The sequence below is a fragment of the Crotalus tigris genome, unplaced genomic scaffold, assembly GCF_016545835.1.
Source record: "Crotalus tigris isolate CLP2741 ecotype Arizona unplaced genomic scaffold, ASM1654583v1 scf7180000017881.257975618366:2651188, whole genome shotgun sequence".
Classification (NCBI taxonomy): Eukaryota; Metazoa; Chordata; class Lepidosauria; order Squamata; family Viperidae; genus Crotalus; species Crotalus tigris.
In genome coordinates, this window is record NW_024096698.1 from 1258800 (window position 1) to 1282563 (window position 23764).

At 35.6% G+C, this 23764-nt stretch overlaps 1 protein-coding gene across 8 annotated transcripts in view; it reads left to right on the forward strand.

Annotated features, from left to right (window-relative positions):
- AGTPBP1 (ATP/GTP binding protein 1) overlaps positions 1-23764 on the forward strand; it is a 75863-nt gene that overhangs the window by 35050 nt on the left and 17049 nt on the right. For 7 of the 8 annotated variants that reach the window (XM_039343909.1, XM_039343911.1, XM_039343908.1 and 4 more), the window contains 9 exons: positions 95-188; positions 815-852; positions 1510-1718; positions 3769-3946; positions 5848-5945; positions 8228-8344; positions 18780-19483; positions 20350-20388; positions 23425-23508. In XM_039343909.1, the coding sequence (XP_039199843.1) occupies positions 95-188; positions 815-852; positions 1510-1718; positions 3769-3946; positions 5848-5945; positions 8228-8344; positions 18780-19483; positions 20350-20388; positions 23425-23508 (1561 nt within the window). The remainder of the gene's footprint in view (positions 1-94; positions 189-814; positions 853-1509; positions 1719-3768; positions 3947-5847; positions 5946-8227; positions 8345-18779; positions 19484-20349; positions 20389-23424; positions 23509-23764) is intronic. The other variant, XM_039343907.1, reaches the window with a different exon arrangement.

Here is a 23764-nt window from a genome sequence, read left to right on the forward strand (position 1 = left end):
AAATAGAATAATTGAAGAAGAAAATATTTTGTAGTTTTTGTGAATAGTGGCAGCACCATGTTTACATACTGAAGTAGATTTTTTTTATTTTTAGCTGTAAATGCTGTTTCCTTGGGTAAGAATGGAGTTGTGGAATTGATTTTTAAGATAATTGGTCCTTACAGTAAGAAAAATACTGGCCTTATGAAGTAAGTAGAACCTCTAGATATGTTTGCATAGCTTTTGTAATGTTAAAGATAATCTTTAAATATAATAGTTTCTAGTATTGGTAGTTAAAATGGGAAAGATAATCAGCTGAAATTGTTTCAATACCTCGGAGAATAACTCTAAAATGATATTTGAGCTTGAAAGTTTATAATCATTTATATACTTTTTTTTTAAGATAAGCCACAATTATGCTCAAAAAAGGTTTTGATTTCTTTGATCCCATAGCAATGGTCACATAACGCTACATTTATAATACTTTGATTTGAAATAGATAAATTAATATATTGCCTTATGCCACTCTTAGCTAAATCCGTTCAAACATGGTATCAGTGATCCTGGTCATTGTCACTTCCCTTTCAAAGTCATTGCAAGTATATGTGGAATGGTGTCCTAGTTATAATTAGGCTCTTTTACCATAAGCAAGAATATCCCCTAAACTTTCGCTTTTCCTGACTTTTATTGTTTTATCAAAGTATAAAATACAAATGAAAATAAAAACAGGAAATTAGGGGAAGGAAAAAAAATGAGGTACAAGGGAAAAAAGAAAAAAAGCCATTTCTATAGCAACCTCTACACTTTTAACTTATGTTATTTGTTCTGTTTATAGGGTTGCTTTAGATACCCTCACTGCACTTCTAAAATCAAGTAAGTGTACAATGCAGTTAGAGAGCGTATGGAACGTGAACAGATTAATATTTGATTTTGCAGACAGAGCAAGTGAAAATTAATATTCCATAAAATTGTCTCAGCTTGTATATTGAAATCATGAAATAAGAAGTGGTTTGAGATACAGAAGAATTGGTATCTACATTTTGAAATAGTAATTGACTTTTTTGCCTTTTTTCTTGGGATTGCTACTAGTATCTTTGAATATATCCCCACAAATTCTTTCTCTGAAATCTCAGTGAGTATCTAAGTTATTCCACGGCAAATCTGTGAGCATATTAAGATGAAATAGTGTATGAAATGCCCACAGATATACCTTACGTGTGTGATTTTGAATGGGACTTGAGGTATGTCACTTTCCAATCTTTGATTTCTGCCCTATGTTGACTTGTATGTACAACAGTCGTTATTTATAACTGTTATTTTGTACTTGTGTGCGAGTTGATCCCGAAAGCTGATTTCAGATATTTCTCTCTTAATATTTTACCATAAATGTAGTAACAAGGAAAGAAATAAATGCTATATATATTCTAATTCTATATTACTCAATCATTCATTTGGTCTCATAGTTGCCAGAAGAAAAATCAGATTGTTTATTTATTATAATACAGCTCTAAATCTTTTTTTTTTTTCAAGAAACAAATGCACGGAGAGCTGTGGATAGAGGCTATGTCCAAATGCTTTTAACAATTTATGTAGATTGGCACCGTCATGATAGTCGTCATAGACATATGTTAATCCGTAAGGGAATCTTGCAATCTATTAAAAGTATTACAAATATCAAGCTGGGAAGAAAAGCATTTCTAGATGTTGATGGGATGAAAATTCTGTACAACACTTCACAGGTAAATTTTAAAATGTTATGCTATTATAAATGGTCTTTGTGTACAATTAAAATGGTAATATAAGAGTTTTGTAGATAACAATATAAAATCTATATATATATTAATTCTTCAGGTGAAAAATTATTATGATTCACAAGAAAATATATTCAGTGTGCACTAGTATATTTGATATTAGAAGTTTTACAAGCAGTCCTTATTGAGCAACTGCCTCAGATACTGACCATTCACAAATATGTTGATAGTAAATGGTAATAGAAAAATTGATTTTCTGATCAAGTCAACTAATCAACTAATTAAGGTAACAAAGCTAAACTTGTTAACTTGCAGTTAGCCCTTTTTAAGGAAATGCTACACTGTGGAGAAAAGTAGCTCAGGAAGAGATAGCTTATTTAAGCACTCTCTCTGCTCTGTGGGGAGACCAAAAGGAAGGGGGGGGGGGAAACATGGTCAGCCACAGGTGTTTTATATAAAGAACTTTTTATGACTGTGATGACAGTTAGTCTCTTTCCCTCCCTCCCTCCCTCCCTTCCTCCCTCCCTCCCTCCCTCCCTCCCTCTGTCTTCTCCGAACTATTTTGCTTAATGACCAAGTCATTGAAATTAATTGTAGTTGTTAAATGAGAACTACCTATATTGCTAATCAGTAGTATCTTTTATTAGTCATAGCTCTTTCTGACCAAAGAAGTTTTCATTTCTAAGAAGGCACCCTGAATGGTTTATTTACTTATTTACTGAACTTCTTTACTGACACATTATAGAATCCCCAGCAATTAACAATGCTACTTATAAAAATTATCCATAATAAACAGTATAAAATCCCTAATAAAAATATGCATCCATAAAACATCCATGACACAGCAATGCAAAACAAACATAAGAAATGTATAAACAAATACAATTAAATAATAGTCCAAACAAAAACTTCTTCCCATAAATACATGCAAGCTCCATGGTACTGTATCTGGTCATAACAGATGCTATATGCATTATCTTAGTTTTGAATATTTCCTCAAGTTAGAATAACATGGAGCTAAGTCTGATTACAGTCCGGTTACATTACACTCTGTTTCAAAAGACAGCTACAACTGCTGACAGAGAGATCCTTGTTGCCTTTGCCCTTCTCTTTTCATGGAAATGGAATAATCCAGCAGGTCAACTAACTCATCAGGTTAATTATAGTTAGAGAATGTGATCCTAGGACAAAGATCAAAACCACCACTTTAAAATTGCACCCAGAAACCTTTTAAATACATTAAAGGGCCTGAAGCATAAGTGTAATGTGAACTCAACCAGTGAGGTCTGTTAGCAAATTAGATGTATTTTTCACCAGCTGCAACATCCTGGTGATAAACAGATACTGACTTGAAAGAACAAAAAAAAAAAAAGGTAGGAAAAGAGTCAGCCAATGAAGATTGGGCAAATCTTGCTCATACCCTATATCCTATGGTTCCAATGTGAGGATATCAATTTCTCTGCCTGTGTAACTGTTCCCTCTAGAATCCCTTGAGAGTTAATAAGAGCTACTTGATAAACGAAAGATATAAGTGTAAAAGAACAAAAACTATTTGAAGTTGGCTTTCGTGTTTGCTGTATCTGTGCCATTAAAATATCATTCTGTTTTTTTCTGGAACAATCACCACCAGTTTCAACTAATTGCATGGAAATTTTCAGTTGTTTTCTTTGTGGTTTATCTGTTCTTAAGACTTCTGAACGATGAAATGGTGTCAGAGCACAACATATAATCAGGCTGATACTATAGAAGGAGTTCGACGTAGACAAGATTATATTATCATTCAACGGTTTTCTAATATAGAAACTATGCCTAAGAATTGCTGCACTTTGAAATAATTGCAACATTTTTATTGCCATTTCTTGTTTAATGTTGCAGCAACTTATTAGAATTGTGTTTGTGTGTGTGCATATAGGTTCACATAAGATATAATGAGGCAAGAATTCCATTCTAAATGAATGAAAATATACTCTTTGTAATGTCAGTGGTTATAGTTCATAAAATATTTTACCTTCTATAATTTAATATATTTCTATAATAGGAATGCCTTGTAGTAAGAACTCTTGATCCACTTGTCAACATTTCCAGTCTGATAATGAGGAAATGCTATCCTAAAAATCGTCTTCCATTACCAACCATTAAAAGTGCTTTCCATTTCCAACTACCTGTTATGCCTGTTAATGGACCAGTGTATCAGCTATATAGTTTGCCTCCTGAAGGTACGAGCAATTTTAAAACATCGTAGTCTTGTCTAATTTGGGTATTTTGTGCCTGTTCCTGAAATCCTAATATCACAGTAAAAAAATCTCTCTTGTAAAATAATAGACTATTTTTGAAAAGTAACATGAATTCCTGTACTATATGATTGCTACAAAACTAAAATGTATATCTATATGTAGAATAAATTAAAACAACACCATAATTTAAATTTTGTTCTACTGCCCAAAATCAAATTCTTAAACTCAAATCATTTCCAGTGATTTTATCTTCGGTCAGCTTGTTTTATTTGTAGTATTGGTTTTGTCAAGTGAAATAGTTCATGAACTTCCTCCTTGTCACCCCTCCCCCTAATCTTTCTGGATATTGGGGTGGGGATGTTTCTCAATAGTAAGAGCTATATCATATGACATTGCAGTGGGAGAAGCAAAATTACACAAAAATAATTAAGAGATTTGTTAGTGAGTAATATCTCACTTATGCACCCATTAGATGTATTTTTTTCCTTCAGGATTTTAAAACATTATTTTAATATATTTGATGTAAAGCATCAAATAAAACAGTTACATTATAAGTCTAAAATTTAAAAAGGGAAGTATTATCTTTGATATTCTGTGCAGTTTTAAAAACAAATAGTCCCATCGTTTTTGCTCTCATTTGTAAAAGGTAACTGTCTACAGTAGAGTTCCCCAACCTTTCCAGCTTTGCAGACCGGCAGGGGAGGGGGAAAGAGGGGATGGTTCTGCATGTGCAAGTGTGTGCACACGCAGCTCCATTTGCACAAGCAGTGTGCACCAGCACACAAGCAGTGTGCATACCTGCTGCTTGCGCAAGTGAGGATGCAGGTGCAGACACACTTGCCCTCCGATTCTGTGGCCTGGTTGCAAATAGCTCACAGCCCATTAGTGGGCTGCAGCCCAGAGGTTGGGGACCTCTGGTCTACAGTAAAGAGAAGGATGTCTTGCTCCTCAGATGTAGAAACTACATGCTTTTGGAATCATTCTATAACTCTTGAAGCTTGAAGTTAACAATACATAGGTTTGTAGATAAGCAACGTGTGTGCTCTCAACTAAAAAGATGAACAATGTTTCTATTCATCTTACAGAAAATATGCTTTTTCTGTAGAATAAAATGATACTGAGACAGCAATAAATAAATAAATAAATAAACATAAAAGTGTATTGTGGATAGATTAGATACTAGACAACCCTAACCTAACCCTTCTGAAACAGAGTTAGAGTGGGGGCCAATCTAATCTCTGGGAGAATGATGTTCCAGAGAAAGGGAGCCACCATGGAGAACGCCCTTCTTCTGGGTCCGTCAGATGTATCTCCTTAGGGGACGGGACCCACAACATTTCTTGCCTCCCCGCTCTAGTGGGTCGGGTAGATGTGACCGGGAAGAGATGGTCCCTCAGATAACCTGGTCCCAAGCCATGAAGGGAACCTTCTGTCTTCCTGCAATACATCCTGGCAGGGTGTATTGCAGGGAACTGCTGAATATGAATTGATGTGTCTTTAATGAGCAGGACACAAAAGCTGCTCTGTTCTAGTTTTCAGCAAGTTCTGTCTCTATATCATTCACTTTAAGACCCCTCCCAGGTTCCCAAAATAAGTTTTTCAGAGAATGAACTATTAATGAAGAATTTAATATACGTAAACACTGTCATTCTGTAGTCTAACTAATGAACTTTCTCGGTAAAATACTGAATAAACCTGCTTGTTACCTAAAGAATCTATATAATTAAATATACAGCACATGGTGTCATGGAAAGTTAAGTTTTTATGTAGTATTAGGTTCCAGTTGATGAGTGAGAAGTTTCACATGCATCATTTCTTTTCTGGGATATACATATTGTAGAAAACGTACATCTGCCCTACTTATAGAGCATTTTATATCACAGTGGATGACGTAGTAGATGAAAGTGATGACAATGATGACATCGACACAGAATCTGAGGTTGAAAATGATAATGAAGATGACATAGATCAACATTTTAAGGTTAGTAATACCTGAAGAAATAGCATACATTCTTAATTCTAAAAATATTGTTTTTACCCTTCTGAAAAGTTGCTTATTTGGACATTGGAAAACACTGTTTTCCAAATAATGAATACATTAAATATACTTTCGGTAGACTTACAGTAAAAAAAAAAAAGGAAGGAAATAGTGCTGAAACATATATTGATTTCTTTAACAATAAGTACATTTGGGGCTGCCATGTTTCACAGAACTATATAGTCCTATAAAATTTCTCAGCTTCTGTATCAGCATGTGTTGATTTCTTACTCCATTTTATCAAATTTGATAATTATTTTTTAAAAAACAAAGAATCTACCTGAGTAGTCACATGAAAAGCCAGTCTTTTATCCAGTCATGCTTTATGTCTGAAAGCAAGTGGATCACACGAGTGGATTGCATAGCCCCAGAGTCACAGCATGAGCCCCCTCTGCTCAGTGGTGGAAAGCCACAGCCACTCCAACTCAGCAATGTGGCACAAAGCTACAGGTACACCAGCCTAACAGCACAAAGACCTAGATGCACCCATTTTCACTATACTGCACACTGAAGGCCCTGCCAACCTATGCTTCACCAGCCCAGCTGACCTCTCTCCCACGATCATCTTGCTCATACTGATAAAGTATGCCCCGCCTGGTCTTTCTCAAGACAGCTGTTGGCCGAGTGAGGCCTTCTTCCTAAAGTCTTGTGCAACCTTGAGAAACAGATTTCTTGTGGTAAGCAACTTCCAGGCTAAGTGTGCTTGATCAGCAGTGTCTCTCCATATTAGAAATCCCTTCCCCTTATTAGAAGATAGTCACTATATCTGTATGGATACACTCTGAAGCTTCCAGAGGTCATTTACAAGTGCCATCTCAGTATATAAACTGGCTTTAACTCTGTGGCAAGGGGGCCAAAAAATCCATTTCATCCAAGGCCCCTTGAAGCTAAGTGTCTAATGCTCTTTCAGCAATTTTCTCTAAAAAGCAAAGAGTGAAGAGTGAACAAAAATTATTCCCTCACTATTAGGTTCAAAAACAGCCTCTTGAGAAAGGGATTTACCACCACCTCCTACGTGGCAGGTGCCACATCCCTTCCCACAATGAGGCATAATCACCACTCGGACCCATCTTCTTCGGTGGGCATAACCATGCTGAGACTATTCCTCACAGCAAACCTGCAAGAACTCCCCAGGGTTATTTGCTACCCAGATTGTCAGTCAACTGGTTCTCTGCTGATACAGCCAGAATGGATAAGTAAGCTCGCTTCACTGCTCTTAAAGTCACAAGTTAAGCCCTAATCAGGCTTACGTGTGCCAGGTCCTTCTAATTATTCATACTTAGCCAAGTACAGCTCTAGTGTCTCTTTTCATCTCATGAAACTCCCCAATAAGCCAGCAAGTTATGTAGGATTCACTATCGGAGAATCTGCACAGGTTGCAGATTGGGCCCTCAGTAAATTGGATCAGATCCATAGTTACTATGAATTCTTGTGCCACATCTGACTATGTGCCCAAAAAAGGCAGATTCTTTGGACACACACCACAGAATCCTGGTAAATCCCACTACCAACCTGGCCATAGAGTTGAGACGTTGGGCAGGAATACTGCTACACTGCAGAGAGGAAAGTAAGCAAGCGACAGTCCCAACTGATTAATACAACTGAACCTCATAAAACAGGGTCTCGCATCTGGCTATGCTGCATCAGCTCATAACATTGATGCAATACCTAAAACCTGGAAGGGCCCATTTTTAGGAGGCGCACTCTTCCATTCTACATGTATTACCTAACCAGTTTATACAAATGTACTTTTTTTTGCTATCTCCATGAAGCTGCCTTCATCTTTTACCAGCTTGAGTGAGCTAGCTTTAGTTATTCTTAACTACATTGGTATTAAAATATGTTTTCCCTCTTATTCTATTCCCTTAAAGATCAATATATTCTGACATCAGGCAAAGGTGGCTTTAAGATATATAATATTGCAAGAATTTATCACCCATGGTGGAAAATCAAGTAAAATGGGATGATAGAGGCTGGATAGGGATCAGTAATGGGGAAGAGCCAATTTTATCCTGGTAAGGCTTTCTGCTGGTTCAGAGATAGGGAAACCTACAGTGTGATGTAACCAATTTCCACCAGTCAATCAAAGGTTTTGATGTTTTTCCTCAGTAAGCATGGAAGAACCTTATTTTCAAGAATTATTCAATTATGAATTATGTTTCTATTTACCCCAAAACATAGTTACCCCAAGATTTTTAATTATGCTTATGGACTTTTTTCTTTAGAATGATGACATTGAGACAGATATCAATAAACTGAAACCAAAGCAGGAATTGGGACGACCAGTGGAAGACTTGAAAATGTATGAACATTTTTTTCCAGAACTTTTAGAGGATTTTCAGGTAAGGATGCTGCTATTTTTAAATCTAGTTGTTTTAATTTGCTAGTGATGTTTTGGTAATTTTAGATAAGCATGCTACTTTTCTGCCTAATTTACATGGATAATAGAATATTTTGGAAAGCGTTCTGGGCATAAGATTAAATTTTGCCTACCTTCTTTGGTCTATAACAGTGGTGGCGAAACTATGGCACATGTGCCAGAGATGGCACTCGGAGCCCTCTCTATGGGCATGCGTGCCGTCGCCCCAGCCCCACCTCCCCCCATGGCCCCCTCCTCTCCAGCAGCCCCCCTGGTCACCCCCAGGCATGGCCTGCACGGAGCAGCACATCTAAGGACATAGCCGGGCAGCAAGGACAAGACTCTGCCCTTGCACCCATAGCGTGCAGATGATACTGCGGGGTGTGGGTAGAGGGCGTGGCTGCTATGGCGCTGCAGGGCTGCCTGGACAATCTGCTACAGCGGGCCATTGAGGTGGTGCGTGGTCCTGTGGGTGGACGGGGCGGAGCAGGCAGGGCAGGAGGCGGAGCGGGGGTGGGGATGGGTTTTGGGCACTCAGTCTCTAAAAGGTTCACCATCACTGGGCTATAATATATTAAGAGAATTCTTAGTGACCTTACCAAGAAAGATTAAATCAGTAAAGAAGTCAATAGAAGACGAAAAGCACTGGATCCATCCTCCCATGCTTCTATGGACACCCTAAAACATACAAACCAGACATATCTCTCCATCCAATTATATAGTTACCAGGGACCGCAGCCTGCTAAAGAACTGACAGAAAAGCTTAACCTAAGAGAGGGAAGCAAATACCGCATCAACTCCCCATTACAGTGCCTCCAAAGAATGAAAGACCTGACCATAGATGAAGATAAAATCATTGTCTCATTTGATGTCACAGTATTCTTTACATCCATAGATGCGGAATTAATAAAAGAATCCATCTCAACACTACTACCCAGCATACCTGACCTGACCAAATAAACTGAGGTTAAAATACACAAAATCATGAACTTCTTCAACCTTTGCCTAACTACATATTTTCAGTTTGATGGACAAATATATAATCAAGCCAAAGGAATGCCCATGGGATCACCATTTTTAGGATTCATGGCAGAGACCATAATGCAATGCTTAGAATCTATAGCATTGCCACATATACAGGCCAAAGTATGGATTTGGTATATAGATGACACCTTTGTCATAATAAAAAAGGACCAACTAGAGAAAATGCATAAAACTATTCCATTTTTAAAGGAATAAAATTCACAAGGGAAGAAGAAAACAACAATATGCTACCTTTCCTGGATATCTTCATCAGCAGAGGCAGTGATGGCAAATTAGAAACATTAGTCTATCGTAAAACTACCCATACCAACCAAATGCTCTACTATCAAAGAAACAACCCAACTTCCCACAAGAGAAGCTGTGTACACTATTTAGACATGCACAAATACACTGCTGCAGCCCTGAATTTCAGAAAAAGGAAAAAGATCATCTATATAACATCTTCCAACAAAATGGCTACTCATGCAACTTTATCAAAAAGTACCTGACCAATATAGCACAACCAACACAAGCTGTGAAAAGGATAACACTGCCACTACATGAAAAACATCTTGGAAACTACCAGTGGACTGTTACAGACTATTACAACCACATGTCATCACTGTAGCACACAAACTTGACTAAAACCCTCCAAAGCATGCTAGGAAAACCAGTATACCAGCAGCCCCAGAAAAAAGAAAGTAGGAATCCTCTACAACATACAGCATAGTAACAGCCACTGTGTAGGACAGTCAGAAGACCAGCAGAGCGCATCCATAAACACCAATTTGAAGTCAGAAAAAATGAGGAAATTCATGGACAGACTTAGTGTAAGGACCCACCCCACTTTGCATCTTAAGAAGACAGAACTCTTGGAATAATTCTTCCAACAAGAATCCTTTATTAAGAAGAAGTGGTTGCAGGCGTGCTAGACAGGACTTGGGGTCCAAGCTTTCCCATTCAAGGTTTTAAGGGGTTCCCCAGCAGTCCCACCCAATCACCCCCCCTTCCAGTGATAGTTTCAGGCATCATAATCCCACCCCTTTGCTCCTTTCTTCCGTCTGTATGGAGACTTCAGATAAACTACATGAAAGGTAATTAGTTCTCTTTGTCATGGTAAGGTTCTTTGATGCTAGTTACATTCAAAGTCTCTCTTTGATGTTGCAATACACATTCAATTCCTTAGAAGTATACTGAAGGAAGTGAGGGCCATAAAGCCCCTTTGTTCTCCCCCTTCTCTCCCTCTTATGGCAGAATCCAGAGAAGGCAGAATTGGGGTTTTCTATATTTGATGATTAAAGATGAAATATAATTGGATTCTGACACTTAGCCATAGTTTCAACTGAGAAATTCTGAGCATCCTGGACCAAGCCAGTCCAAAAACATTAGAGAATTCCTGAAAGCTGGCACTCAGACAAATCTATCATCAACAGGCAGATAGAAATAACAATATCTACATATCACTCAAAAGAGACAATCAAAAAGCCAAAAAGAAAATAAAAAGACCAAAACATTTCATCACCATCAATCAACACTCAGATATGCAGAAATTAACATCAGGCAGTAAACTATACCCTAATCAAGGAACTACTAACTCAGTAAACAACAACCTAATCAAGAAACCAGCTAGAACAGCTTCAACTTGTGTCATTGACAGGACAACTCCATTCTCTTCTAGCGCTGATGGTGTTACCTACTTGGCTAATAAAACATCTGCAAGAAAATCGCCAAGCTCAGAGAGCATCAAAGACACCACAGTTCAATCCTGAACCACAAATATTCTATTAATATGAATTCTAATTTGCAAAGAATAGGTTTTTGTGATCTCTGCTAATTATATTAAATACTTGAGATTATAATCTCAAAATCTTTCTAAATATATGAAAATAAATATATTGAATTTTTTAGAAAAGACTGATCTAAATAGTAATAAAGAAATTAAAATGGGGAGCTTCCGGTGGGAGGCGACGGCGATGGCGGCTAGCTTTTAGCCGTCCAGCTGGGGAAGTGTCAGAGCCGCGGAGCGCAGCGCGCATCAGCTGGCCCGCGGCTCGGAAATCCCTTCCCGGGCAAAGGGAAGGGATAGAGAACGCAAGAGTAGAGGTAGAACCCCTGAACCCCCTCTGGATTTATTTCTAGAGGGGGTGAAAGGAGTGTTCCCTCGGAGCTCTTGCTGATCTCCGCCTCCCAGCTGTTTTTGCTTCCTTGGAAGCAAAAGAAACCGCCGCTTCTATCTCCGTGTTTACAGCATTTTGGTGAGTAATTTTTAAACGGACGGAGCAGTTTAAAGGACTTTTTCTTATATTTTAGGTGTTTATTTTTTTATCTTTTGATTTTTACTATTTTTCCTCCTTTTCTTTGTTATACTAGTGAAAGGACTTAAGATGGCGTTTTGAAAGTGTCGGAGTTTTTTTTTCCTTTCTCTTTTGTTTTACTTTCCCTTTTTAAGGATTGTTTTTTGCTTTTGCTTTTGCTTTTGGCTTAGAATTTTTTTTTTTTGAATTGTTTGCTCTTTTATTACTTATTCTTGGGATTTATTCTGGACTTTTAATGATTATAGTTTGTCTCTTTTTAAAAATTCTTTTTTTCTTTTTTTCCTCCTCCCTTTTTGGCTGGAGGGGAAAGGGAAGTGACAATTGTGCTTTTTAAAATGGCTTCAAAGAGGCAGCAGCCTTCCTCAGTACCCAAGGTTATTTCTTCTCCTATAACTTCCACTGCACAGCTACAACAACAATCTAAACATGCACCACCGGCTCAGCCACCACCCTCCCCTCCTCTACCTGGACTTTCAGTGCAAGAGGTTAGAGGCATAATGGGAGAGATTGTAGTTCAAATGAGAGAGGAAATGACTCAATTTGTTTCACAGATTAAATCAGAAATTAAATCTGATCTCAAAGAAGAGATAACGGGGATAAAGTCTAAATTGCAAGAAAATAATAATGAATTACGACAAGATATACTGGCAGCTGTTTCAGGTTTGGCTACTGTGGTGGTTAAGCTCGATGCAAGGCTTGAGGAAGTGGAAGACAAAGTTGACTCTTTAGATGACAAAATTCAAGACGTGGAAAGGAAGGTGGACTCCTCACAAGAAGATATTTTGATGTTTCAATACAGACAAATGGAGTATGCTCTGAGGATTAGAGGCCTCAAGGAAGATATGAATCAAGATTTGATGGAGGTGGTTCTTAGTGATCTGGCGCTGGCTTTGGATATGGATAAAGGAGAATTACAGAGAGAAGTAGAAAAAATTTATAGACTCAACTCCTGGATTGCTAAGCAGAAGAATTTGCCCAGAGATGTGGTGATTTACTTTACAAAGAAGTCCCTGCGGAATGAGATTATACAAGCTTTTTACAACAAAAGATTTCAGATTGCCGCCCAAGATGTCATCATTCTAAAGGAAATCCCATCTAAAATTTTAAGAAGTAGGAAAGACTTTGCTTTTTTAACCAATGAGCTTAAAGCTAGATCGATGCCATTCAGATGGGAAATTCCGATGGGTATCGTTTTGAGCCATGCTGGGACACGTTACAGATTGAACACAGTTGATAAAGCTAGAGATTTCTATACTTCGGTCCTGAGTGCAGGCTCAACTTCATCTGGTCGGAAATCTTTGAGTGCTAAGGAACCTGAGCAGCAATCTGAGGCACTAGATTTGGTTTCCGCAGGGATGATAGAAGTGGCAAAGCAACGCCAAACGGAGGCGAAAGAGCAGAGGATGACTCGTGCAGCTTATAAGCGTAAAGAGAAAGAGCAACGTAAAAAAGAGCCCAAAGAGAATTCTCCTGGAAGTGCATCACCGCCGGTGGGAGGAGCAAGACCCAAGAGTTATGCAACACACGCAGCTCTGTCAGAGTTTGATGGTGTCTTCTCCAGGCTGCGTGCCAAGGGAGATGGCAAAGTTTTTGACCTGGAATGTTAATGGATTGAATTCTCCTCAGAAACGGAAAAAAATCTTTTATTATTTGAAACAACATACCAATGATGTTATTTGTTTACAGGAAACTCATATTCTACTTAAAGATCAGAAATATTTAGTTAATGCTCGTTTGGGATCTCATTTTATATCTCCTGCACCTGGGAAGAAAGGGGGAGTTGTTATATATGTCAAACAAAACCTGCCAGCTTGTCTGGTAGAATCAGATCCCCAGGGGAGATATGTGATGATTGAACTTGGTATTTATGGTAAGAAAGTACTTATAGTTGGACTTTATGCTCCAAATCAACAACAGGAACAATTTTATAAACAGTTACACCAAAAAATAACTTTGCTTGATTATAGATCGGTGGTATTAATGGGTGATTGGAATGGTGTCTTAGATACACAAAGGGATAAGAAAGGTTCCTCTCCTTTTCTTAAACAAGCAAGGCTACCTAAAGCCTTTTTTGATATGAAAGAAGACTGGGAATTAAGGGATTATTGGCGGGAACGTAATAAAGAGGAGAGAGACTTTACTTTTTTTTCTGACAGACACCAATCTTTTTCAAGAATTGACTTTTTCTTGATTACCACGGATTTGTATAATAAAGTAAAGAATGTAAAGATTTTTCCTAGATCACTGACGGATCATAGTCCAGTTTGGATGGAGTTGATTCAAGAGAAAGAGGAAAGAAGATCCTGGAGAGTTAATGAAAATTTGTTTAGACAAGAGAAGAATGTTCAAAAACTAAAGGAGTGTTTAAAGGACTATTTTGCTTTGAATATGTATAAGGGGACTTCAATGTCAATGGTATGGGATGCAGGTAAAGCATTTATGCGCGGTGTTTTGATAAAAATGAATAATTTTTATAAGCGAAATCAGATTCAGAAACGTAGAGAACTTGAAGATGAAATTAAACTAAAAGAAAGGGCTTTGATTCTAAATCCTTCTGATGAAAGTACTAAAGAATCTGTAAAGTTATTAAGGTCACAATTTAATATGTTGATAGCAGATCAAGCTGCAACCAATTTATTATTTATGAAACAAAATACATTTTGTAATGCTAATAAGCCGGGGAGATGGTTGGCTTATCAATTAAGAAAGAAACAGAGACTGAGAATAATAGAGAAAATAAATTATAAGGGTAAACTAGTTTCTCAGAAGGAATTAATTAAAAAATCTTTTTTGGATTATTATCAAAACCTATACAAATCTACTAATGTACAACTGTTAGATATAAATAAATATTTAGCTGAGGCAAGTTTTCCTAACCTGACTGAGGATCAGAAATATGAAATTAATGGTTTAATTACTAAGGAGGAAATCGCCTCAGCAATTCAACAATTGAAATTAGGGAAAGCACCGGGTACGGATGGGTTAACAGCTGTTTATTATAAAGCTTTAATGGAGGAGATGATTCAACCATTAAATGATCTTTTTAATGGGCTTCCTATTATCATATTTGGTGGTCATGTAGAGAGATAAAAGCATTTTGGATCAAAATATGGTGGAATATCCAGAGAATTTTTAGAAGGAGGGTAAAATTTACTCCGCAATTATTTTTGTTAGGTATTGTTACAGATTGTGATACAAAGGAGGTTGTATTGATGTTAAACTTGATCACAGCCGCGAGGCTGTTAATTGGACAATATTGGAAGAAGGAATCTTTGCCTACATTGAAGGAATGGTTTTTTAAAGTAGCTTATCTGGCAGAAATGGCAAAGATTTCGGCTTTCTTAAAGCAACAAACGCAAGAGAAGTTTTTTGCTATCTGGGACAAATGGATAAAATTTATACAATTTAGATTGGGTATACAAAAATATTATATATCTTTTTCATAAGTTTTATTTTTATATATATTATAGATATCTTTTTTATATATATAAATATAAAGTTTTTAATTTAATTTTTATTTTTATTTTTTTTATTTTTTTATTTTTTTTTTTTTATTATTATTTCTTAAGCCTATATTCTGCTCTGGGAAGCTCAGGGGGGGGGAAGGGAGGGTTTTTGGGAGGGGTGTGGGGTGGGGGTTTTTTTTTATATGTATTGTTTAATTTTTTTTTTCTTTTGTATATGTTGTTTTTTGTTCTGTATTGTTATTGTTTTTTTTTGTAAAATTTATAAAACTTTTAATAAAGAAATTAAAATGTCATTAAGACTACAGAACAGAATTAATCCTATTAACGTGAATATTATTCCTCATGCGATTAATGAGATATGTCCCATATTAATTCCAAATATTTTGTTAAAATCAATATGTTATTTAGGGAATTGATTTGGGAAAAGTAGATCTAGGAATTAATTACTAAATTGAGATCTTAATTTGTTCAAATGATGATAATATGCTGGACTCACATATATATCAATGGATTGTATTTTATCAGTGTAAATAATATGGAATGAAAATTTAGTAGAGTATTATTCTGTATGGACCTGGTTGGAAAATTATATATCTATCAAGGTCATATCAATTCGTGGATAAATATACAATAGAATATACAGTTATTTGTAGGAATGCATGCTGAGAGAAACCTTTGTACTTTATTGTGATATAAGATGAAATTCGATACATTCATGAATTTTTAACTCTTCAAGAGGATTCTACTTTGAAATTAGGTGATAAAATGTTATATTGGAAGCTATGTGAAAGGTAGAATACTTGCTTCAAATAAATTGTTATGTAATGACTATCTGAAGGATTTTTCTCAGTTTTAAATGAAGTTTGTTTTTCCTGGCTTACAATTGTGGCAGTATCTTCAATTTACACATGGTTTTTTTTTTCAAAAATTTTTATTTTTTATTATTACATTTAATTAGTGCTTAATAAACATCATGTTGTCTGGTTTTATTTGTTTGCTTAATAATGCAAGTTACTTTCTTTGTCTCTACCCCTTTTTTCCAACCATGGATAAAATAAATTCCATGTTTGAAAACATTCTGTATCTCCTTTCTCTTTGATCCTCAATGTAAGTCTGTCCATTTCAGCACAGTCCAATATCTTCTTGATTATCTCTTTGTCTAGTGGTATTTCTTCATTCTTCCAGTGCTGAGCAAATACAATCCTCGCTGCTGTTAAGTACATGCAATGTTAAATATACACTTTGCTTATCAGATTTTTCTGGTATTATATCTAGTGAGAAAAGTTCAGGTTTAAAATTTACATGTTTTCCTAACATCTTTTCCAACCAATTGTGTATTTTTGTCCAAATTTTTTTTTGCTTTAACACAGGTCACCACAAACGATAATATGTGCCAGATTTTTGGTTACATTTCCATCATATTTTTAAACATTTTTGCTAATTTAGCAGGTTGTAAGTGCCATCTATAGAACATTTTATATACGTTTTCTTTATAAAAAGTTGCCATTGTCAATTTATAATTTTTTTCCCAAACATGTTTTGATAGCCCAAAGGTGGGCAGTTGTCATGGCTGCTTCTAAGGTATCTGAGTTTTTTTTTTTTTAGTCGATGGAATCCATGACTGAATTTAAGCCAATAGCATATAGCACCCAAAATAATTTTTAAAAAGTTTTAAAGTGAATACTACTGGGATTTATCAACTATGGACTAAATAATTGAAGTATCTAAAATGCCTCCTCAAATGTCATGAATCCTTAAGAACATTAAATATGAACAGACTTGAGATTAAAATTTATTCATGAAAATGTTATATTTCAAGTTTATTGGACTGCCCAATATTTGAAACATTAAACCAGATTTTATTTGATGGAGGCATAAAAAATTGACGGTTCATTGGCTCATATGATTGAGAATTTTGTGAATTACTTGCATTCTTTGGAATAACATTTTAATGCATGAGCTGATTTATTGGGAAATCCTTAAATATTAGAAAGGCTAATGTTACTTTGAATTGTATCCCAAAACTTTTGGAATTTGAAATTCCAATTTATGACTGTATTGGCATGGGGAATTGCCAAAAGAATTATATTAAAAATTTGTAAATTAATATTATTCCAAATATTAAGGACTGGCATTTGCAAATGTGTGATTGGTCTATTTTGGAAAAGACAATGTTTTCTGCTAATGAAGAAATGTTATAGATTTTATGATGCTTTATAATAATAAAGTAGTAATATTAGATGTTTTTCTTATTCTCTATTTGATAATAATATAGTATTATAAGGTATTTTTCATAATGTGATTTCAGTAGGTTAATACAGTATATTTAACCAATATTGGTCAACCAATATTAAACATCTCTCTCCCTCCCTCCCTCCCTCCCTCCCTCCCTCCCTCCCTCCCTCCCTCTCTCTCTCTCTCTCTCTCTCTCTCTCTCACACACACACACACACACACACACATTAGGTAGACTATATTGGTTTGTCAAATTTTCTATGGATTTTGTTTATTGTTTGTGCTATTGTTTCTTCTGTTTAAGTGTTTTGTAATTTATTAATTGTTCACCTATTGCATTTTTGCATTTGGTTTATTTTTTATAATCTTGCTATTCAATATAATGAAATACATTAAAAAGCAGAAGTGAGTGGACTGGACAGCTATCTTTTTAAGGTCAAAAAGCTTTGAGGCCTAGTTGATGCCTTGTTGGGAGACCATTATCATTAATATTTTTGCTTGAAAATCACAAAATGAAGATAATTAAGTTTGAAATAGAAAAAATAGTTAAATATTGCGTACTTGGATAGGTAAATAAATTCATGAAAGTCTCTCAGAGGTTATGCACTTCATTTCCATCAAGTTCACATTAATTGAACCTTAACTGAATTGTATACAGGCACTCACATGAGCCTCATAAAGAGTCAAACCAGAATTAAAACTGAGCAGGTTTGTGTATGTTATTACTGCTTTATTCAATACAGAATATCAAAAAATTGGGCAGGGAGCTCCTGCCTTGAGCAAGAGATTGGACTAGAAGACCTCCAAGGTCTTTTCCAACCCTATGATTCTGATATATTTGCATAAAGATAATCTCTGTCAATTTTGTTCAGGAACAAAGTCAATATCCATAATTATTAGTAATCAAGAGCAGGTATATTTTTTACCCTTCTGAAATTTCCATATCTGACTTAATTTTATTCTCTTGTGTTGAGTTATCTCCAATTCTTGGAGACTGCCTGGACAAGTCATTTTCTTGGCAAGGGAAACTAGAACTCATGGTCTCCCAATTTTTAGCCTGATGTCCTAAGCACTACACCACATTGGGTCTCCTCTGACTTTGAATTTGGATTCAGGTTGGGTTTATTTGATCCAGTAAATCATATAAAGTGAACCAAGTCACTTTCAATATTAGCACGTAAACTCATTCTGACATTGTAATTTTTTTTTCACATTGCTTCAAAAGAAAACTACCTGCTATTTGTCTCCATTCCTTCATGGTTTATTCCTTCTGTCTGGATCGGATCCTTCTTTCTGTCTCATTGCTCTTTCTTCAATATTTAACATTGTAATCCTCTAACAAGTATCTGCCATTTTTTTCCTTTCTTTAAATATTAAGGAATGTGACCTCATTTCAAAGGAACCAAAGTCTTTTTCGGACAGCGCAGCTCAAGGAGGACCTATTGTTGTTCCCACTGCTGGAGAGGAATCATCTTTAACAAATGACATGATGCAACTTCCTGTGAAGGAGAATAATCTACTAAGTGAAGACTGTAATAAAAGACCAGCGTTTCTGGGATTGGTAAAAAATGATGGTATCATGGATAATAGTTTGCAGCATCAAGGTGATCAAATGAAATTGCTTCCATCATGCCAGTGCCTGCATCATGAAATTGTAAAAGACTTTGAACGAATTTCACTTCAAAATACCTCCAAAAGTGAACAGTTCAATATTTCTAAGACCGTGACAAAAAACGAATGTAAAAGTAGCATTAGTGAAATTACCTATAATAAACCTTTTCAACATGTTCCAACATGTGGAAGTGTTTTGTTTGAGGGACGGTCTGTCCAGCTGGGAAAACTATGCTGTTCTGGACCTGATCCTGAAGAAGAAGAAGTATCTTGTTCAGTTTCTATAGGAGAGCAAGTAACAATTGAAATGCCTGATACAATACAACTGCATGATCCAGAACTCTATATTGAAACAGTGAAAAATACTAGATCTGTTCCTGAATATTCAGAAGTCGCTTATCCTGATTATTTTGGACATATTCCACCTCCATTTAAAGAACCTATCCTTGAAAGACCTTATGGTGTACAGAGGTGAGTTCACCTTTTTTCCTCAAACATATCTAGAGAATGATTTAATATAGTGCTTGTGTATCATTCACAGTAAAATTAATATTACTAGATTCAAATATAACAGTTATTAATGGAATATATTAAGATCCAAGATTGATGCTGTAAATGAAGGCGAGACAGGCAGTTTTCATCCATTCAGCCCTACAGTCCTTCTCACCATATCCTTTCAGATGAACTTTAAATTGTTGAAGAAAATTTTGGGATTTTGAAAAATGGAAGGGAAAGTAAAAGGTCCCACTTAATTATGAAATTCCTTTCAGAAATTTTGGATTCAACTTCTTTGATTTGCCTGTTCATAAAGAAAAATATTGTATTATTAGATAACAAAAGCTATTGTTTTGTGAATGCAGAATTCTGTATATTGTTAAACAATCTGGGACCTGTTGGGTCATTGTTTCAGAGGTATTTCCTTACCTAAACAGAGAAATGAAATGATCACAGGTGGCCAAAAGATTAGAGGGAGCAACAGCAACTTCCAACTTCCTACCAGCGTCCTCATTGACATTCCTTGTGGGAAGCTGGCAAGGGGTATTGGAAATGATGATCATATGACTGTGGCTCACTATAGCAGTGCTGAAGTGACCACAGCTTTGCCAAATTTCATATGTGTGTATGTATATACACACACACACATTAATGTGAGATTGTAGTAATCTTTGTATATGAATGTTGTATAGTTTACTGAGATAAAATACTAAATCACTTTCAAAATTGTAAAATGCTTTATGTTATACTGAAAAATATTATCATCTGCATGAAAGAATATAGAACTTTTAGAATTCACAGATATTGCATAATCTCATGTTTTATTCCTTTTCTTCCACAAGGAAGAAGAGAATGGCTGCCAGTCACATGCGAACTCTGATGTATGTGAAAGAAATATTGGATATTTCTCCATAACATCGGGGTCTCTTAAACTCCTTTTTTGGCAATAGTTGGCAGTGAATGGGTGTGTGCATTTTCCTTGAACCTTGCTTTCTAAATTAATGCAGGAGGGGAGGGGGAGAGAGAAATTCATCCAGAGATTCATAATTATTCTTCCCTTTTCAGTCAAAATGACTCCTAAAAAAATGTACCGTAAATGCCGGCGTATAAGACGACTTCCGCGAGCGCTGAAATCGGCGCCAAAGACGGGGGTCACCTTATACGCCGAGTCGTCTTATACGCCGGAAATACTGGTAGTTTCCGGCGTATAAGACGACGTTCTAGGAATGTGGCCCGGCTATAAAGACGGGGGTCGTCTTATACGCCGGGTCGCCTAATACGCTGGCATATACGGTAATTGATTTCACATATATAAATTATCAGTAAAGTTAGTGCTACAGTAATACATAAATTTAGTGCTTACAGTAATACATAAAGCTAGTAGTCATTCCAGAGTTGCATTTGTGCATAAGTCATAACCTAAATCAATACATTTGTAACTGTCATTATAAAGAAATGTAATTGCAGCATGGCTACATAGAAATAATAGTGCTGAGATTCATATTTCAGATCCTGTCTAAATTTAAGGATACAGGTAGTCCTTGACTTACAACCATTAGTCAAATGACCCTTCAAAGTTACAGTGGCACTGAAAAAAATGACTCCTACCTGCTACTCACACTTACAACCATCACAGCATCCCCATGGTCACACAATCAAAATTCACAACCTTCTCAGCCAGCTTCTGACAAAGTCAATGCGGGGGGGGGGGGCGGATTTGCTTAACAACTGCACGATTCACTTAGCTGCAACGATTTTCTTAACTGGTTAAAAAAAAGTCATAAAATTGGGTACGATTCATTTAACGGCTTTGGCTAAAAACAGAAATTCTGGTCCCACCTGTGCTTGTCGACTGAGTACTGCCTGCTGAGTGAACAGGCAGATAGATTTCATGGAAATGTGTCTCTTAGGTCAGTGTTTCCCAAACTTGACAATTTTAAGGCATGAGGACTTCAACTCCCAGAATTCCACAGCCAGCAACGCTGGCTGTGGAATTCTGGGAGTTGAAGTCCACATGCCTTAAAATTGTCAAGTTTGGGAAACACTGTCTTAGGTGAAGGAGGACTCTAGCATTCATTTAATATATATAAGAACTGCATCAAAAACTCTTCCAGAACTATTGAATTTCAGTTAGTCTTGAAATAAGGAGAAATAAGTCATTTTTTCATAATTATGTCCTGAAAATGTCAGCAGTTGTATTTTAAATTCTGAATGTGCCTTTTGAATGAATCTGCTAAAATTAGGACATTTGAAGAAGTAAAATATGTCTTGATTTTATCACTGAAACAATTAACTTTCCTGTGGGGCTTGTTAAATCCTTACTTGCTATTAAAGTCTATGAATTTGGACAAGTAAGGTAAAATGCTTTCTATTTTTTTTTTTATATCACAGACAAGTCCCTTAGTGTGAAAAAGTTCAAATAATTTTTTTCCCCATCTTGATTGCTATCTCTGTTAATTCTTTTGATAATAGTTTATAGTTGGGATAGCATTATGTTCTTATTGCCAGTTTGCCATTCTATATCTGCATTATGTTTGGGGATAAGTTTTTTATCCCATGGCTAAGGCCATATTAATTTTGTGAAAATAATTTGGACACATGTTAAATAAAATATTTTTTTTGCTGAAGTGCAGTTCTCTGCTTATTGATAATTATGTCATGAACATTTTCCGTATACAATAAGTAATTCTAACAACGAAGGATTGATGCAAACTTAAGGATTTTCATATTAAATATAGCATTAATATTCTTAGGAGAGAAAACAAAGATTTTGATTATCTTTGAAATATCTTTAGGGCTCAAAGTCTTAAGAACCAAAAAATATTGTGCATTATATATTTCTGAGGTAGCAAGGGCTCCCAGACATTTTAAATGAAATTTTTGAAATTAGATGTAGAAATAATTTATTTTAACAAGATTTATCTTGAGATAATCCATAGTCTTTCCAAATTTATACTTGGGAAAACTTCAGACATTATGAATTTGCCTTATGAAGAGACAATTGAAATAGTTGTCTCTGTGCTTTCAAATATAGTCTGTTACAGGTCCAGATGTAGCTTAACTTTTTGATTGAGACACAAGAAAAACATGCAATACATCTCAAATTAAGAGAAGCTATCTGTTAGTCAATATACACTGAAATAAGAGACAGTGTCCCCAATAGTAACATAGAGACTATTTCTATCAAAAACATTTCAATATGCTGTGCTGTTCTATTGTTTTGTGAGAGGCATGGTTTCCTATATAGCTCTTGAAAGGACTAAAAGTTGTTCTGTTCAACTTTTCTGCACTAAAAGTTGTTAGTGATCTTCAGGAAAATTTCTACATGGTTAACATGTCTTGTAGGAATTGGGTCCATGGATGTGTACATAAACACATAGATACCCACCTACCTGCAAATTGTTTCTCATATGTATTATATTCAGATATTTAGTACAGCAGTTTTTGTAGCATGGTTACATAGCTGAATAAAGCACCTCTCTTTTTTATATTAAGAGGCTCATCATATTCAATTAGAAACTTCCAGAGGTGAGAGGCTTGCACCCTAACCCAATCACTGCAATGTATTCAAACTATACTTGCATGAATTTTTAATATAACCTATTTTCAAATCTGAACTAGTTTTAATTACTAATACTAACTGAAATAATCGTTAAATGCTAATAATACTGGACATGTTTCCTGTAATAAGGAAACCAGACATTGGGTCTAAACAAGCCTCAATGTCTTGTATCCAAGCTATTTTCTTTCCATTCAGAAAAGAATTGTGGTGAGTTCCACAAATAATAATATATATTTAAAGTAGAAACTTGACTTAAACTCAAACTCCTCTTTCTTTCCTTATGCACTGATTCTATATGTGGCACTGTACTGTCAAGAGTTTTGAAATATGGCATCTTACTTCCTTTTCTAAATAGGACAAAAATTGCCCAAGATATTGAAAGGCTTATTCATCCTAATGATATTATAGATAGAGTTGTGTACGATCTTGATAATCTGAGGTAAGTTTTATATGAAGGTCTTTATTTCATAATGATTAGTCACCGATTTCATAATGATTACTTTCCCATTTTAGATGCAATAATTTAGGAAAAGTTATAAATTAATGGGAGTATGATAGTTTCCTTGGCTATTTACAGTAGAAAGTTGCAAAAGTCAAAAACTTGCTAGAGGTAGAGTACTGTATCTTTAAGATGAATTAATTTTAATAATTTGTACACAGTAAAAATTAAAACTAAATATAACTTTATTAATTAA